The sequence below is a fragment of the Ursus americanus genome, chromosome X (assembly GCF_024610735.1).
Source record: "Ursus americanus isolate L20-20 chromosome X, mUrsAme1.1.p, whole genome shotgun sequence".
NCBI lineage: Eukaryota > Metazoa > Chordata > Mammalia > Carnivora > Ursidae > Ursus > Ursus americanus.
The window spans coordinates 41,393,083-41,412,285 of record NC_142164.1 but is presented as its reverse complement, the minus strand read 5'-3'; the positions used below and the strand labels follow the sequence as shown (position 1 = coordinate 41,412,285).

Sequence of the window (19,203 nt, the reverse complement as noted above, 5' to 3'; positions counted from 1 at the left end):
ATCTAAAAAAAAAAGTCTTCTCAACTCCACTTCCCCTGTCAGCCACTGCTCATTTCCTTGCTTCCATTTGTAGCAAAACTACTTAAAAAAAAAAAACCAAAAACTGCTGTCTTCACTCAGAGTCTTGAGCTCCTCTCCATTAATTCTCTATTAAACCCATCCCAATTAGAATTTTACTTTCACTACTGCACCAAAATTGCTCATATCAAAGTCTTCAGTGCCTCAACGATGCTAAATCCAATGGTCAGGTCAATTGGCACTCCTTCTTTTACTTAATCAGTGCACTTGGCACAGTTGATTACCCCCTTCTTTTTGGTATATGTTCTTTACCTGACTTCCAGAGAATTACACTATCCTAGTTTTCCTTCTACTCTATCAGTTAACCTTTCTTAAGTTCTTTTGCTGGTTCCTCATAGTCCCCCTTAATGTTAGGGGGCCTGGGGCTTGGTCTTTAGTTTTTTTTTTCCATCTCTAGGCATACTTTCTCCTTCCATGATTTGTTTATACGGTCTTACAGTTCTACATACTATCTGTACACTGGTAACTCCAACATGTATACCTTCCAGCCCAGATCTCTCTCCTAAAATACAGAATCTTTTATCCGGTAGACTTTTCAGCATCTCTGCTTGGTGTCAAAACTAATATGTCCCAAACTGAACTTCTGATCTTCCTCCTGTCTTACCACAGGTCCCTAGAAAATAAAACATGAAGCAAAAGCTAATGTGTATTAGGGAATATAATCCCAAGGACAAAAGAAAGAAGGAAAAAGGAAATGAGGCAGGGAAAGAGGGAGGTTATTTCAAGATAGTTGACCTAGGAGGAGAAATAGAGAATTTATCTCTCAGCTCCCATGTCCTATTGATCAAGAGGTTATCCCACAGGGTCTTTTTTTTTTTTTTAGATTTTATTTATTTGAAAGAGAGAGAGAACATAAGCAGGGGGAAGGGCAGAGGCAGAGGGAGAAGCAGACTCCTCGCTGAGCAAGGAACCTGATGAGGGACTCGATCCCAGGACCCTGGGATCATGATCTGAGCCAAAGGCAGATGTTTAACTGACTGAGCCACCCAGGTGCCCCAGTATTCCACAAGGTCTTAACTCCCTCAAACTTTGGGGATTGCACAACTGTGCCTTCCATATCACTGCTATTACTCTGGTCCAAGCTGCCATGTCTTAGCTCTGTTGTCGCAATGACTTCTAATTGATTTCTCTGCTTTTCTACATGTCCCCCTTCAATCAGTAGTCACATAATGTTTCTGTTGTACTCAGGACCTTCCGATGGCATCCCATTTCATTTGGAATTAAAACCAAGACCTTACTAGGGCCTACAAGGCCCTCTGACCTTACTGTTTCTCAAACAAGTATACTCTCAGACAGGTATACTCCAGCTTTAGGGTTTTTGCACTGACTGTTACCTCTGTCTAGAGTGCTTTTTTCTCCTATAGCTACATGATTAACTCCCTCATTTCCTTCAATTGTACAGTTTCCTCTATTTTAGCCTTATCAATGTATCTTCCTTGACTATTTTATTTATATATAATCTTAAGATTCTCTTCCACTCAGTCACCATCCCCTGTACTCCTGATACTTCTTACCTAGCTCTTATTTTTTCCATAACAATTATCAACTTTTGTGATATATATAATCTACCTATCGTATTTATTGTTTATTTTCTATCTCCTTCTGCTAGAATGTAAGCTCCTTAAGAATAGAGATCTTTGTCTTTTCTGCTCACTAATATAGCTCAAGAGCCTAGGAAGTATATGGCACATAGTAAATGCTCAACAAATGATTATTGAATGAGTAAATGAGCTATGTCTCAGTTAAAGTTGGGCAGCCACCTGACATGCAAATTATTGTTACCATATAGAAGTATAGGCCAAATATTGCCAGATATTCTGATTTTTTGACAAAAAACCTGAAATCTGAATATTTATGTGAAATTTCCCCAATTTTTTAAATTTTCTGAGCTCCTCTCCCAAGAGTCTCCACTCAGATTCAACCAGTAGACTCACAGTTTACAAACTCTGTACTACTAGGTTTTGACTCCAATTTTAACCGAGGGAGTAATGGTGTATTTTAGTTGTGTGACCTGTGCCTTGATTTCCTCACCTGGAAAATGAAAATTTGTTTATTCAACTTAAGATATTTTGAACACTTGCAGTAGGTGTTTGACATATAGCTCAGATTAAAGTTCCTACTCTCCTGGAACTTATCTTCTAGAGTGGGAGAAATGTACAAATACATTCACAAGACTATGTTGGGTAGTACTGATGGTGAGAATTAAAAAAGGTCATGTTACAAGAGTGACTGGAAGGCCATTTTTGGTTGATTGGTCAAGAAGGGCCTCCCAGAGAAAGGGACTTATAAGCTGGTACCTGCATGGCAGGAAGGAACCAGCCTTGTGAAGATCTGTGGGAACAGTGTGCCAGTCAGAGTGAACAGCAAGTGCAAAGGTCATGAAACAGGAACAGGCTTGTTATATTCAAGGAAACTAAAAAAGGCCAGGGTGGGTGGCATACAGTGAACTGAGGAAAAATGGTACTGGATAAGGCTGGAGAGGCAGGCATAGGTCAGATCCTGCTGCATACTGTGGGCCAGAATAAGAAGTTGATTTTTATTAGTAATCAGAGGCAAATGGAGAGTGTTATAGTTTGTTTATTTTCAGCTGGGGAAAAACATGATCAGATTTCTATTTTTAAAAGATCACTCTGGCTGCCCCAGTGAGAATGGATTGTAGGGAGATAAGCAAAGAGACCAAGCTGGGAAGGAATTATTTCAGTTGAGGGGAGATATATGATGGTAAGCTTGGATTGGGGTGGTAGCTAAGGAGATGGGGAGAAGAGAAGGGAGCCAAGATATGTATTGAAGGATGACCCGACAGGACTTACTGATGCATTGGATGTGAAAAATGAAATAGTTGAATAAAGGATGACTTCTATGTTTTTGACTTAAGCTACTGAGTAAATCATTGTATTCTTAACTTAGAGAGAGAGAACAGTTGAAGAGGAGCAAGGATAATAGTGTTTACCCCAGGAAATGCTGATGAGCACTTAGCACCAAAGCAGACATAGAATAAATGCTCAACACATTATCTCTTATTTCTACATTTACTACTGATACCACTATTACTACTAGCTCTGATTTTTTTTAGCCCTTATTATATGGCAAACACTGTGGTAATCCTCAGTAGCTCTATGAGGTAGGTCATATTATTGAAGATGATAAAACTGGTACTGATAGAGGTTAAAGAACTTGCCCAGTGACACATGGCTATTAAATGGTGGAGTTGAGACTTGGACCCAAGTCTGTGTGGCTCATGCACATAATCAGTTTTTTTTTTACTGTATTTTCTTTTATTACTTATTTTTACTGTTCTTCATAGGTATTTGTATATTACAGCAAATGAGATATGCTTAATTCTAGCCTGTATAAAATTCTGTGATTCTGTTTTCAGTTTCTTCAGTGTAAAATAGCATCTGGTGATGAAGATGAGATTCTGTTGATTAAAGATGCACAGCAGAGGACAGTGAAATAGAGATTCTTAGTTCATGATAAGTGAGGATCAAGTTAAATCAGAAATTTTGAGATAAAACCAGATTACTTGTCTTACAGAGTTTGAAACCCTTTATGACCATTTATCAGTTTCGAAACATGGACATGCTTAAAAGTTGTTCTCTACCAAAAAATAAGAGATGGAGGAACCCTGCTGGATGTATATCCTTAGCTGACTTTCCTTCATCTGTTTACTCTGACTCCCAAATTTCCAAGATAGATGATTCATGATGAATCAATTAGAGAAGTATATATATATATCAGTATATGACCAAGTGCTAGCATGAATATAATGAATATAAGGTATTATGAATGTAGGGTTATATTTTTCAAGAATATATTGCGTGAAACCACTTCCTTCCATTCATTCTAAAGGTGAAGTATTTCACACTGGTAGAAAAGTGAGAGCACATTCCTTCCTAACTACGGTTTTATTTTGCTTTTTAATATAAGGGATACTTTTTAGCTGATATCATTTCAGGTCTTAGGTATCTGTTAGTCACTAAACAAATATTTATTGAACATCTACTCTGTGAAAGGTACCGAAAAGTCAAAAACAAATGACAGTCCTCCTGCCTTCTAACAGATTAAAACAGGAATTAGGGCATGTATACAGATTACAATCAAGCAAATAAAACTCAAATAAAAGACAGGATTCCATGTGGTTCAGCATCTAATTGTATCCTAGGAAACAGTATAGCAACTAAACAATTTTAAAAGTTTGACTAAGGATTTACTATAGTCCTTTGAAAAACATCAAGGGGAAGCCAATTTGTAATGCCCAGCAACATTCAAGATCAGCTTTTCATATTACTTTCATGTTCAATATCTCTTACACACTACAGCTACCCAGAAAACTCTAATCACTCCTCATTCTCAACTAAAAAAATTCACTCTGGAATGTATCCCCTGCAAGTTTTTCTTCTTTTTTCCTTTTTCATCCTCTATCACTTATTTTCTTCTTTCTAAGATCTTGCTTCCCTTTCCAGTGCTACTTAATTGAACTAGCATTGTTCCTTGCAGTTTTTCAGCTCTTTCTGCCTATTACAACTGTTCTGCACAGAAAAGCTCAGGAACTGATCTGGCATACTAAGAATCTCCATAGAAGTTGCTGGATTTGGAGAGACCCATGCAGCCAAAAAGATGATTATCTTTAGAGGGCAGGGAGAAGGGGAAAGCTGCCAATACTAACTTAATGTCTTTTATTCCATCACATATGAGAGAAAGTGAAGTGCTATAAGAAAGATAGAGATAAAATAGTAGCAGAGAGTAAGGAACAAGATTTTGACTTATAAAATCAGGGGTGTTTGAGATGGTTCTTTTTTTTTAAAGATTTTTATTTATTTATTTGAGAGAGAAAGAGAGCACACAAGCAGGGGGAGCGGCTGGCAGAGGGAGAGGGAGAAACAGGCTCTCCTCCGAGTGGGGAGCCTGATGCAGGGCTCAACCCCAGGACCCTGGTATCATGACCCGAGCTGAAGGCAGACGCTTAACCAACTGAGCGACTCAGACGCCCCTGAGATGGTTCTTGAGGATCTAAACAGGTGGTGATAGTGGAGGCTTTCCCAGGCAGATAGAACAGTGTTTGAGGGCAAGGAGGCAGTAAAACATGGGCTATGCACAGGGAAAAACAGGGAGGTAGGTCGGTTTGGCTGGAATCTGAGTTTATCAAGGCCTTTTTACTGAATGTGAAACTAACAATAACTAGATATATTTTTGGAGCATTAGACTTTAAGAGACTAAGACACTGACCAATTCTTAGAAAACAAGTTAGAAGACACAACTAATGAGTACCTTAACTTATAGTCACACAACAATGCATGTTTTTAGCAGATGCTGTTTCCATGGAGAAAGTGTATGTTTAAAGGGGGTAAATTCCCTTCTCTGACTCCCCTTATTAACAAAAGGAGATCCTGCTGACCTCAGGATTGTCACTCAGCACATGCACTCCAACTTGTTTTCTCAGGGATGGGGATGAATTCACATGGAGCCATCCCCATTCTTTCACCGTTGTAAAGTGATCCACTTTGGCAAGAGAGCTGGTTAAACTTTAGTAGGTACAGTCTGGATCTATGGCTATGAAACAGAAAAACTAAATAGGGGGGTGAGGTAGAATTCCACATCACCTTGCTCTCATTAACATAAAACCCAGGTTAACACGAATCTGTATCTTCCTATTTTGAGACCAGAATATATTCTTCACGACTAAGGCAGTATACATTTACCTGGGTGGAGAGATGTCATATACATTTTGTTATTTTTCAGCCCCATTATTCTGCCTTTTACCAGTGCCTTCCTTCAGCTACCCATAAAGGAGAGTGGTTTCACCATGTTTCGTATTTACATTCATCTCTTTTACTCTCAGGTGAAATCTCTCTCTGTACTGCTCCCTCCCTCTTGCCCTTCCTCCTCCTTTTTCACTGGGTCTAAAGCTTACCCATAGACTACCCCCCCACACACTTCACACACACATAGGGCAGAGCAGGCTTTCCATACATGTTGGTTGCTGACTCACTAGCTGTAACCCTCTGATCACTAGGGTCTGGAGGTTTTTAATTTGGTCACATGAACCCTTTTTTCCCCTGATATGTTAAAGTTTTGCCAATAGAAACAGAAATAGATAAGCAGGGAGGCAATTATTAAGACAGTGCAAAGAATGATGATGGAAACACCACATTTACAGCAGGGTGCAAAGCCACAGAAAATTCTGATTTTTAACGCATTTAGGGAAGTTTCCTATTAGGTAATGTCTTTGTATAAATGTTCTGGCAAACTTTTGACTTTGATCCCACATGATATAAAGCAAAGATGAAAAAGCACTGTTGTTTCTAAATAAAATGTGGTTTGAGTTATTTTTACTTTCCGTTATTTTAGAGAAAGGTGTAGCCAAGTTTGACTTCCCAGAGTGTGGATAGGTCATTAGAAAGAGTAGAAAAAGAAAAGTCAGAGGTACCTTCCCTGGTCATTCCCTTTCACTACTTTGCCTGCCATTACCTCAAATGCAAGCCCAGAGAGCATCATTATCATTTTTACAGAGGTAAAAACCAGTTTTTGACTTAGACATTGGCCCCTGTGAAACTTTCATCCCCTTTCCTTGCCCATTAGAGCTGGGTCTTTCTTCCAGCACCATCATTTTTAAAGCCATTTTATTCTTTAGCTGCCCATCTCACTAAGCATGCTAGCCCAAAGGCTCAAAGGCCAAGTCAGATCACCTCTGTTGGGTTTATTGAGGATATTTAGTGATAAAAATGGAATTAATTTTATTAAATTCTTTCCTCTGGACATATAGAGAAAAAAACTTAAAAATGGCTGTAACACATGAAATCATAAGAATGTCAGTATTTATCCTGAATCCTACCAAACATAAACCCTAAATCCAAAACTGATTGAATCTTTTCTTGAAAAAAATAAATTATGAAAACAAGTTGTAACACCAGAGATTTGTGTCTGGTACCCCTCCCAGTACTACTCACCTTCCTTTCCAGTGGCCTTGCTGGGCTCCCCCATTGCCCTCCCCTTTGGTTTTCTTTCAGTTGGGTCCTATCCTAATTGGATCCTCTGTGTAGCTTGATGATCCTTTCCGTCCCCCACTCCCCACCTCCCCATAAATATGCCATATTCCTAAATATGCCACTACCCAGAAGCCCCCATCCCCACCCAGACCTTCTTTTTTTTAAATGTTTTTTTATTATATTACGTTAGTCACCATACAGTACATCCCTGGTTTCTGATGTAAAGTTCGATGATTCATTAGTTGCGTATAACACCCAGTGCACCATGCTTCTGTCCTCATTCTTGGGTGCCTTGTCTAAGGGACACATGGGGGAACCCTCTTCACTTCCCATCTTTTTGCCACATAGATCAGTGTCTGCTCTCCTCTTCTCCTGTCCCAAAGGAAGAGGTGGCCTTTCTAAACCCATTCAAGTCAGCAAATTCACATCCTTTTTTTTGCATATCTGTAAACATTTATTTTATTTTCACAACAAAGAAGTGTATAAAGTAGAAGCCCTCTATCCTACTGCCCCACCCTACGCCATTTTTTTTTAAAGAAAAAAAAAGTTTTTCCAGTCCTTTTCATGCTTTTTCAAACACCAATCTATAACATAAGGCACACATAAATCTATACTATACATACACATATGTACACTTAGAGAACTTTGGGGGTTTTGTTTCATACATATTTTTTTCTTTGAACAGTACAATGGACATGCCTCAAAAACAGTATACAGGGTGTATTCCCTTCTTTCACATATTTCCTGTGCTTTCAAGCTTTCTTCAGCCGTCTCCTCCATGGGTCAAGTTCTCCCATATTCAAAAGAACCTTGTTATCTCTTAGCCATGTATCCTACCCCATTCCTTCCCCTCGCAGCCAGGAGTCCTTGAAGAGCCTCCTTCACTGACTGCACTTCTTTGCTTCCCACTTAGTCCCTGGTCCTTGCAGTTTGGTTTCTGCCCCTCCCCGCCCCATATCTGCTCAAAAATCACTTTTTCTCCTCCTTAGGTCCTCCCCTGCAGCCCTTGGCACTGCTGAGCATGCTCTCCTTATAACTCTCTTTCCCCTGTTTTGACTACTCTTTAAGACCTTATTGCCTACATGGCTCCCAACCAGGGGTGATTTTGCCCTCCAGTGGACATGTTATGGTATCTGGAGACATTTTCAGTTGTCACAGTGGACGAGTAGGTGCTACTGCCATCTAGTGTGTAGAGGCTAGGGATTCTGCCAAACATCCTAAATGCACAGGATGGTCCCCTGAAACACCTAAGTATCCAGCCGAAAGTATCAAGACTACTAAAGTTGTGAAACCCTGTGCTAGAGGAATTTAAACAAGTCTAAGGATATTTCTGACAAGTATAGGCCCTTTAATAACTACCTAGGGATCTGGCCCCAAATCTTGAAAATGATTATCTGTATCTGTTCCCAAATGAGACACCTCAAAGTCACGTCCAGATGCTGCAGAGATGTCCCAAGCCCATGAAAGCTTCAGTTTCTAGGTCCACAGTCCCCAGGTAATGTCCAAGGCTCCTCTAGTTGTCTCAGTCTGGTCCAGGTGTGACACCTCACCATCCTTCCAACTGTGAGCTAAACCATACATTTAGCCTCCCTCAGTACCACTCGCAGTCATGAGAAAGGAGACACAGACCATCCTCTCCCCTCCCCTTTTCCCAGTTTACCCCCTCCCTCTGGAAATTGATTTCCCTTTGGGATAGGTTTTATTTCACATTCATGAATTCACTTAGGGCTCTGTAGCCAGATTCCCCCTCCCACTATTATTCTGGTGGTGGGTTGGGAGAGAGAATCTCTCAGGATCCCTCCTTGTCTGCAACTGGTGCTGCTGTCCCCTGTTTGTAGACCTAAAGGATTTTCTTAGGGGTGGCAAATCTCTGCTGTGTTGTAAGCCCAGGGTTAACTACAGGCCTGTTTTGATCATTTCTCACGATATAACTTGATCAGAACATGAACAAGCTTCCTGTCCAGTTCCTTCCTGGAGATCTTGGGATGCAGGAATCCTCACTACCCATCACTCTCTGATACTCCTCCCCAGCCAGTTCGGACATTTTGACAGTCTGTGGTTTGCAAATGCTCTTCTGGTGCCAATTTCTGACTTGGAAATAATCTGGTTGCCCAGAAGAGGAACTCACTCAAGTTAGTTTAAAGAAAAGGGGATCTGTGTATAGTGTATTTTCATGCAGCACAATTGCAGGAAGTGGAAAAGTGGTCATGCTACCACTCTGTCCATCTCTGAGGTTGCTGGATCAACTCCTGTGCTGCTTCTCTGTGCTTGTCTGCTCCCTGGGACCTCATTCTGGCATCCTCTAAGACACTTGGCTTCTATAAAGCACACAGTTCTGCTCCCTGACAGCCAGGACCAGGCCATGGCCCCAATTCCAAATGACCCACTGTTTCCTTACCCAACACCACCCCAACTATGGAATCGGCCTCTCTGTTCAGATTCTCTAGTGTGAGACCTGTTTGGCTCAGGATGGGTCAGGTGACCACTCCTGCACCAATCATATACAGCCTAGGTGGGGAGAGGGGTGGGTTGTCATATGCGTGGCTGCTCAGGTCCACCAGATACTAGGGTTGGGGAGGGAGACACATACTAAAAAGGTGTGGAATGCTAATGTTCTGGAACACAAAAGAGATCATCAGAATAAGTCTGTCTATGTTTTACCCCCCCAACTACCCAATCTATGCCCTCCCCAGCCACCACCCCATACCCCACCTCCCAGCCCACTTTTCTACCTCTCTTGCAACACCCTTGCCCCATTTGCACACCCTGCCTTTTCCCCCTTTTCCCAAACCCTCCCCTACCTCTCCCCCTCCCTCTAAAAATTGATTTCCCATTGGGATTTTCTGTTCTATTTCACATTTCTGAATTCACTGAGGGCTTTGCCGCCAAGTTCCCCTCCTACAGCGGAAGCAAATTTCTCTCCGTGAAAAATTCACAGCTTTACACCAACGGCAGTCCCAGTCCCCAGGCCTGCGAAATATGGGAGGTCTTCTCTGCTGATGGGGTTCGGAGTCTCTCCGGTCTCTTTGGGATTCTTGAGGGTCTGTTCCCTGGGACCCCCCATCTGACCGTGAGCTAACATCAGAGGGCTTCCTGTTGGGAGATGTCAGAGATGGAGCTTCTGCTGTGAATGTTGCTGCTGGTGGGGATGGTGTGGGCACAGCTGGGAAGGGGGATGAGGGGCATGAATAGGAGTATGTGAATGAGGGAGGGAGCTGGACAGGAAGGGGTGATGGTGTGACTCTGGACCCAGGCTTGAGGGTCCCAGAGAAATAAAACATGGTTGTTTCCACTGACCTGAGATCTCCCTCTCTCTGCCCACCAGAGGTGTAATTTTTCTGCTCCTTAGCTCCAGGAAGGTGCACAGGGCTTCTACCCAGCTTCTTGGTGGCCTCTGCCCCTTCAGCATCCTTTTGTCTTCTTCTTCCTCTTCCTGTGGTGCCAGCAGCTGGAGCAGAAGTAGCTGGAGCAGAAGTAGCAGCAGCCACTGCCTCCTCTTCCTCCTCACCTGCTCCTTCTGTTCCAGCCCCACTGGCAGTAGCCAGGCCTGTCTCCTCTGCGACCTGGACCCGCTCCCGCTTCTGCGGAGACCCCAGCTCCTGGAGAGAAGTGGACAGGATTAAGACCTCTTCTGGGGACAGTGAGAGGGTGGGGCAGGGAAATGGGGCTAGGAGATGGGGCAGGGATCAAGTCGAGGTAATCTTACAGTCTGGAGGAGCTTCCACCTCAGGAGGTCTCTTTCCTTGCGCATCTCTGCCAGGTTTTCTTGTGTCTGCCGCAGCTGGAAGGCTGCCTCCTTGCGCTCCATCTCCTGCTGCGCTGTGAGCTCCTTTAGGTCTGAGGCCAAGGCCTGTGCAGCGGACTTATGCAGTTTGGCGAAGTCCTGCAGCCAGTGTACCCTGTGCCCGTGTAACTGGCTCTGCCTGTGGGCAAAGCGCACGCCCAGGGCCAGGCTGCTCCAGGCACAGGCGTCTTTGGCCTCGCTGGGCACCGCGCTGTCCTCCAGGATGTCCCTGAGCTTGTTCTCCACCTCCTCCCAGGACAGGGATATATTCTCAAGGTAGAACTCGGGGCCTTTCGCGTGCCCGGCCATCTTCTCATTGATGAAGGCTACCACCTTGCCTTGCTGGAACCCACCACTGGGGTCCTCGGGTTTCAAGGCCATAATGGCTGAGGGCTTTAGGGGCTTGGCTGGCTCTGTGGGATGAATCAACCAGTTGCTCTTTCCCCTCCCCTTTAGCCCGTCCCCACTCAGTCTCTTCCCATCTGATCGCCTTGCCCCACCCCGCCCCACCCCCTGCCCCGCCCCACCCCCTACCCCGCCCCACCGCCCCTCAGACCCTCATAAAGACGCCCGAGGGGCTTGCCCCCTGCCATAGTACGCTCCTCGACAGGCTTCGCCTCTCTAGCTGGGGTTAGAGGAGGTGCGGACCTACCTGCCTTGCCTACGGTACCGAAAGAGAAAGCGTATGTCTCTCCGTTTAGGGGCTCCGAGGAAAGGAATTTTCCAGGCTAACCCTCGAAGCTTTTACTCTGGGACTGTTCCAACTTCCAGAGACAGTGGGGGTGGTAGGGAATTTGTGAGGAAGTTTCCTCCCAAGCTCCAGGACATAAGAGAACCCGCTACGTTGTTGAAAGTCCCTGAAGGCGGGGAAACAACAGGAGTGGTGAGAGAAGACAAAACTGAGAATATAATCAAGTACAAAACGTTTCATCCGCTATTCTCCATCCCCACCATAATGGTTTGTTCCACATCAGGGGCCCCGCCCCTATCCAAGGTGGAATGTTCTAGAACAGAAAAAGCCACCCCCCTCACCCCGCGCCAAAGAGATTCTGTATCTTGTATTCCAGACACTACTGAACTGGAATACGAGGGTCAGCAATTTTTTTTTACGTAAAAGGCCAGGTAGTAATCATTTAAGGCTTTGTAGGCAAAAGATCTCTGCCCCAACTACTTGTAGCATAAAAGCAGCTGTAAAAAATACTTGAAGAAATAAGCATGGCTATATTCCGGTAAAACTTTATGTATAAAAATAGGCAACTGGCAGGATTTGGCCTGTAGTTTGCCAGCTCCTGGTTTAGACTCATATTTCCTACATATCCCAAAGATATCCAAAAGCCAAATGTTCACACTTTTTACCTAGAGATGATTCTCCTCCTATATTCCTATGTTCAGTATAGAAACCTCAAAATCATCAACACCACTTGCCATTAGTAATACAGCAAGTTGGTCCCCTAGTCTTGTTGCTACATCAGAAACTTCTTTTGACACCCATTCCCATTTAGAGAGTGCCCACATTGTCTCCTAGATAATCTCCCTAACTTTAATCTCTTTCTAACCCCTAATCTTTCCTATGATCATACTACTTTCAAGTTTAAGAATATTTCATGGCTTCCTGTGACACACTCCTCGGCCTCATATTAGAATCTCAGTTTAGTCTACCTTTCTAATTTAACTCTTCATTCTCTTTTATGTGCCAACATTTATGCACTGAAGGGACTGGCCATGCAGAAGTATACTCATTTTGGGTTTTAATTTATTTTTCTATTTGAAAAATCAGAAATTCATTATTTATTACATGGGAATTATGTTTTGTTCTATGAACTACATTGAAATAGATAACATTTCTTCTCTAAGGGTCTTGTGTCAGATAGAAAAAAATAATGTATCAGGCATCAAAATATTACTTAAGAAGGTGGTTAAATGCCAGAGGTTTAAATCCCACTGTTTTAGCTCTCTTTTTAAACCGTTGTCTTTTTTTTCCCATTTCAGTTTGTGTATTTTAAATTATTTGTCTGGAAAGGGTTTATATAAATTATATGGAAAGGGTTCATGTTTTGGCTTGTTCTACAGTGACTTCTGTAGAAAGATCATTCAGGAGATAATGTAGAAATTGGAATGGCAAGGAAAGAGGGGAGATACTGGAGTCAGGAGACCCATTAGGGGATGTCACAGTAATTCAATATGTAAACTAGAGCAGTAGATGTTAGAATGGAGAGAAGAGTGTAGAGAGCTCTTTGGTTGATAGAATTCATAGGAGTGTCAGGGACAGGGATGAGAAAATGAGTAGGGTAATTCCCAGATTTCAGATACAGGGAACTAAATAGATAGTGATGCTGTAGACTTAGATGGAAAATGAAAGAGAAGTTGTTTGGGAGGGAGTTCACCCTTGTGCACATATTGATATTGAGATATCTTTGGGGCATCGTAATAGAGATACCCCACAGGCAGTTAAATATATGAGTCTAGTACTTAGGAAAGACATCAGGGCTGGAGATATAATATTGAAAAGTGGAAGTTGGGTTCCAAGTAGCGGTTGAAATAATCCAGGGAGAAGATATAGAGCAAGAAGAACAGGGTGCTGAGGACAGTTCTCTTCTTGCCACTCTCCGCTCTCACTGATGGTTTTATAGCAGCTGCCCTGTTTACTCCTTGGCCTTCTCTGCTTCTGGCCTCAGAATATTTTTTTACCCTTTTTTATTCCTTCCATAACATTGTAAACATGGACTTCAGCTTGTGATCACTTGTATCTGTATGCTACTATTCTTCCATTCTGCTATTAAATACTTTTAGAAGATTGAAGTAAGCCATTTTTTAAAGTATTAATTTAAATTCCAGTTAGTGAACATACAGTGTAATATTAGTTTCAGGTGTACAATATAGTGATTCAACACTTCCATACATCATTCTGTGCTCATCACAAGTGCACTCCTTAATCTCCATTACCTATTTCACCTGTCCCCCCACCTACCTCCCCTCTGGTAACTGTCAGTTTGTTCTCTTTAGTTAAGAATCTATTTCTTGGTTTGTCTTTCTCTCTCTCTTTTTTCCCCCTATGATCATTTGTTTTTCTTAAATTCCACATATGGGTAAAATTACATGGTGTTTGTCTTTCTCTGACTGACTTACTTCACTTAGCAGAATACTTTCTAGCTCTATCCATGTTGTTGCAAATGGCAAGATTTCATTCTTTTTTATGGCTGAGTAATATTACATTGTGTGTGTGTTTGTGTGTGTGTGTGTGTGTGTGTGTGTGTGTGTGTGTGTGTTATTTATGCATTCATCAGTCTGTGGACATTTAGGCTATTTCCCTAATTTGGTTATTTTAGATAATGCTGCTATCTATAAACATTGGGGTGCATGTATCCCTTTGAATTAGTATTTTTGAATTCTTTGGGTAAATACCTAGTAGTACAATTGATGGATCATAGGGTAGTTCTATTTTTAAATTTAAGTAGTTCTATTTAGGTAGTTCTATTTTAAATTTAAATGGAGGAGGAACGTCCATACTATTTTCTAGAGTGGCTGCACCAGTTTGCATTCCCACCAGTAGTGCTGGAGGGTTCCTTTTCTCCACGTCTTCACCAACACCTGTTGTTTCTTGTGTTGTTGATTTCAGCCATTCTGACAGGTGTGAGACGGTATCTCATTGTAGTTTTGATTTTGTACTTCCCTGATGATGAGTGATGTCTACTGCTAATTTTTAGATTGGATTATTCATTTTTTGGGTGTTGAGTTTGAGAAGTTCTTTATAGATTTTGGATATTAACCCTTTCTCAGATATGTCATTTACAAATATCTTCTCCCATTCCAAATGTTGTCTTTTAGTTTTGTTATTTCCTTTGCTGTGCAGAAGCTTTCTATTTTGATGCAGCCTCAATAGTTCAATGTTTGCTTTTGTTTCCCTTGCCTCAGGAGACATATGTAGAAAGAAGGTGCTATGGCCAATGTCGAAGTGGTTACTGCCTGTGTTCTCCTCTGGGATTTTAATGGTTTCCTGTTTCACATTTAGGTCTTTAACTCTTTTTGAATTTATTTTTGTGTCTGGTGTAAGAAAGTGGTCCAGTTTCATTCTTTTGCATGTTCCTCTCCAGTTTTCCCAACACCATTTGTGTAAGACACTGTCTTTTTCCAATTGAAAGTTCTTTCCTGCTTTGTTGAAGATTAATTGACCACATAGCTGTGGGTTCATTTCTGGGTTTTCTATTCTGTTCTTTTGATCTACGTGTCTGTTTTGTGACAGTACCATACTGTTTTCATCAATATAGCTTTGTAACATAACTTGAAATCTGGGATTGCAATGCCTCCAGCTTTGCTTTTCTTTATCAAGGTTGCTCTGGCTATTCAGGGTCTTCTGTGGTTCCATACAATTTTTAGGATTGTTCTAGCTTGGTGAAAAATGCTGATGGTATTTTGATAGGGACTGATAGGGATTGTAGATTGCTTTCAGTAGTACAGACATTTTAACAATGTTCATTCTCCAAACCATGAGCATGGAATATCTGTCCATTTCTATGTGTCATCTTCAATTTCTTTCATCAGCGTTTTATAGTTTTCAGATTACCAGTCTTGCACCTCTTTGGTTAAGTTTATTTTTAGGTATCCTGTGGTTTTTGTTGCAATTGTAAATGGGATTGATTCCTTAATTTCTCTTTCTGCTGCTTCATTATTGGTCTATAGAGGTGCAACAGATTTCTGTATGTTGATTTTGTATCCTGCAAATTTGCTGAATTGCATCAGTTCTAGCAATTTTTTGGTGGAATCTTTCAGGTTTTCATATAGAGTATCATGCCATCTGCAAATGGTGAAAGTTTGACTTCTTCCTTGCTGATTTGGATGCATTTTATTTCTTTTTGTTGTCTGACTACTGTGACTAGGATTTGCAGTACTATGTTAAATAACAGTGGTGCGAGTGGACATCCCTGTCTTGTGCCTGACCTTAGGGGAAATTTTCTCAGTTTTTTCCCATTGAGGATATTAGCTGTGGCTTGTTCTTGGTCTTTATTTTGTTGAGGTTTGTTTCCTCTAAACCTACTTTGTTGAGAGTTTTTATTATGAATAGATGTTGTATTTTTTCAAATCCTTTTTCTGCATCGATTGAGAGGATCATATGGTCCTTATCCTTTCTTTTATTAATGTGGTGTATCAGATTGATTTGCAAATATCGAACCACTTTTGTAGCCCAGGAATAAATCCCACTTAATCATGGTGAATGCTTCTTTTAATGTACTTTGGAATTGGTTTGCTAGTATTTTTTTTAAGAATTTTTGCATCCATGTTCATCAGAGATATTGGCCTGTAGTTCTCTTTTTTAGTGGAGTCTTTATCTGGTTTAGGTATTGGGGTAATGATGGCCTCATAGAATGAATTTTTAAGTTTTTCTTCCTTTTCTATTTCTTGGAATAGTTTGAGAAGTATAGGTATTAACTCTTCTTGAAATGTTTGGTAGAATTCTCCTGTGAAGCTACCTGGCCCTGGACGTTTATTTGTTGGGAGATTTTTTATGATTGATTCAATTTCTTTGCTGATTACCAGTCTGTTCAAGTTTTCTATTTCTCCCTGTTTCAGTTTTGGTAGTTTATATGTTTCTAGGAATTTATCAATTTCTTCCAGGTTGTTCCATTTGTTGGCATATAGTTTTTCATAATATTCTCTTATAATTGTATTTCTGTGGTGTCAGTTGTTATTTCTCCTTTCTCATTTGTGATTTTACTTGTTTGGGTCTTTTTTCTTTGTTATAAGTCTGGCTAAAGGTTTATCAATTTTATTGATTTTTTTTTTCACAGGACCAGCTCCTGATTTCATTGATCTATTCTATTGTTGTTTTTTAATTTCTGTTTTATTATAATCTTTTTATTTTAATTATATATTTTTATTTATCTATTTAGTGTTTATTTATTTATATTATGTTCAATTAGCCAACATTTAGTGCATCATTAGTTTTTGATGTAGTGTTCAATGATTCATTAGTTGCATATAACACCCAGTGCTCACCACCACATGTACTCTCCTTAATACCCATCACCCAGTTAGCCCATTCCCCCACCCCTCTCCTTTCTGTAACCCTCAGTTTTGCTCCTGGAGTCTAGAGTGTCTCATAGTTTGTCTCCCTCTCTGGTTTCTTCCCATTCAGTTTTCCCTCCCTTCCCCTGTGGTCCTCTGTGCTATTCCTTATGTTCCACATATGAGTGAAACCATATGATAATTGCCTTTCTCTGCTTGACTTATTTCACTTAGCATATATACATTTAAATATATTATTTTATTATAAATAATATATATTACAATCATTATTATTTCCTTCCTTCTGCTGGCTTTAGGCTTCATTTATTGTTCTTTTTCTAGCTCTTTACGTTTAATGTTAGGGTGTATATTTGAGATTTTTCTTTCTTTTTGAAGTAGGTCTGTGTTGCTATAAACTTCCCTCTTAGGAATGCTTTTGCTGCATCCCAAATTTTTTGGACCATTGTGTTTTTATTTTCATTTCTTTCCATCTATCTTTTTTTATTTCTTTTCTGATTTCCTGGTTGACCCATTAATTTTTTTTTAAGATTTTATTTATTTATTTGAGAGAGAGAGTGTGTGTGAGGGAGAGGGAGAGTGAGAGAGAATCAGAAGCAGACTCTGCACTGAGCACAGAGCCCAACATGGGGCCCAAGCCCACAACCACAAGATCATGACCTGAGCCGAGACCAAGAGTTGGACACTTAACCAGCTGAGCCACCGAGGCGCCCCTGACCTATTCATTGTTTAGTAGCATGTTGTTTAACCTCCACTTTATTTTTGGTCTTTCCAAATTTTTTCTTGTGTTTGGCTTCAAATTTCACAGTGTTGTGGTCAGAAGATATATATGGTATGATCTCAGTCTTTTTGTATTTGTTGAGACTGATTTGTGACCTAATATGTGATCTGTTCTGGAGAAAGTCCCATGTGCACTTGAAAAGAATGTGTATTCTTCTCTTTTGGGATGGAATATTCTGAATATATCTGTTGAGTCCATCTGGTCCAGTGTGTCATTCAAAGCCATTGTTTCCTTGCTGGTTTTCTGTTCAGATGATCTGTCCATTGATGTAAATGGGGTGTTGAGGACCATTACTATTATTGTATCATTAGCAATTACTTCCTTTTATGTTTGTTATTAGTTGTTTTATGTATTTGGGTCCTCCCATGTTGGGTGCATAAATACTTACAATTGTTGGATCTTCTTGGATTGTCCCCTTTATTATGATATAGTACCCTTCTTCATCTCTTGTTAAAGTCTTTGTTTTAAAGTCTAGTTTGTCCAATGTAAGTTTTGCCCCTCTGACTTTCTTTTGATGTCTATTTGCATGATAAATATTTCTCCATCCCCTCACTTTCAATATGCAAGTATCTTTAGGTCTAAAATGAATTTTGTTTAGGCAGCATATTGATGGCCCTTGTTTTTTTTATCCATTCTGACACCCTATGTCTTTTGATTGTAGCTTTTAATCCATTTATATTCAGAGTAATTATTTATAGATATGTGTTTAGTGCCATTTCATTACTTGTTTTGATGTTTCTGGGGATTTTCTCTGTTCCTTTCTTGTCTTTGTCACTTTTGGTCTTACCTTTCCACTCAAAGAGTCCCCTTTAATATTTCTTGCAGGGTGGTTTAGTGTTCACAAACCCCTTTAGTTTTTGTTTGTCTGGGAAACTCTTTATCTCTCCTTCCATTCTGAATGATAGCCTTGCTGGATAGAGTACTCTTGGCTGCAGATTTTTCTCATTCAGCAATTTGAATATATCATGTCACTTTCTTCTTGTTTGTCACGTTTCTGTTGAGAATTATTCAGCTAGCTTTATGGTTGTTCCCTTATAATTTAAGGATTTATTTTGTCTTGCTGTTTTTAAGAATTTTTCTTGATCACTATATTTCATAAATTTAATCCCAATATGCCTTGATGCTGGCCTGCTTTTGTTGATTTTGATGGGAGTTCTCTGTGCTCCTGAATATGGATGTCTGTTTCCTTCCCCAGGCTGAGGAAGTTTTCAGCTATTATTTCCTCAAATAAATTTTCTGACCCCTTTTCTCTCTTCTTCTTCTGAGACTCCTGTAATATGAATGTTATTATGTTTGATGGAGTCACTGAGTTGCCTAAGTCTATTCTCATGTTCCATAATTCTTCTTTTTCTCTTTTGTTCAGCTTTCTTATTTTCCATTATTTTGTCTTCTGTATCACTGATTTGTTCCTCTGCTTCTTCCATTCTGCTGTTCATTGCATCAAGCCTATTTACAATCTCTGTTATTGAATTCTTAACCTCTGACTGATTTTTTAACTCTTTTATCTCTGTGGTAATGGTCTCTCTGATGTCTTCCACTCTTTACTCAAGTCCAGC

The 19,203-nt window shown here is 40.5% G+C and overlaps 2 protein-coding genes across 4 annotated transcripts in view; one reads left to right on the top strand and one right to left on the bottom strand.

Moving 5' to 3' along the window:
- IL1RAPL2 (interleukin 1 receptor accessory protein like 2) overlaps positions 1 to 19,203 on the top strand; it is a 1,151,831-nt gene that overhangs the window by 601,595 nt on the left and 531,033 nt on the right. The gene's annotated exons all lie outside the window — the stretch shown is intronic.
- Positions 9,932 to 11,229, bottom strand: LOC123797325 (testis-expressed protein 13A-like). 3 transcript variants are annotated; one of them, XM_087859709.1, is made up of 2 exons: positions 10,771 to 11,229; positions 9,932 to 10,663 (listed from the first exon to the last, which is right to left on the bottom strand). In XM_087859709.1, the coding sequence occupies exons 1-2, from the start codon at positions 11,227 to 11,229 to the stop codon at positions 9,932 to 9,934; spliced, it is 1,191 nt and encodes a 396-aa protein (XP_087715835.1). The 3 variants fall into 3 exon arrangements, with proteins under 3 accessions (XP_087715835.1, XP_087715836.1, XP_087715837.1); XM_087859710.1 differs by having other exon boundaries at positions 9,932 to 10,660; XM_087859711.1 differs by having other exon boundaries at positions 9,932 to 10,642.

Coding starts and splice junctions, on each gene's coding strand:
- LOC123797325 (XM_087859709.1), bottom strand. CDS start 11,229: ATGGCCTTGAAACCCGAGGACCCCAGTGGTGGGTTCCAGCAAGGCAAG. Junction 10,664..10,770: donor GGTGGAAGCTCCTCCAGACT/GTAAGATTACCT, acceptor ACTTCTCTCCAG/GAGCTGGGGTCTCCGCAGAA.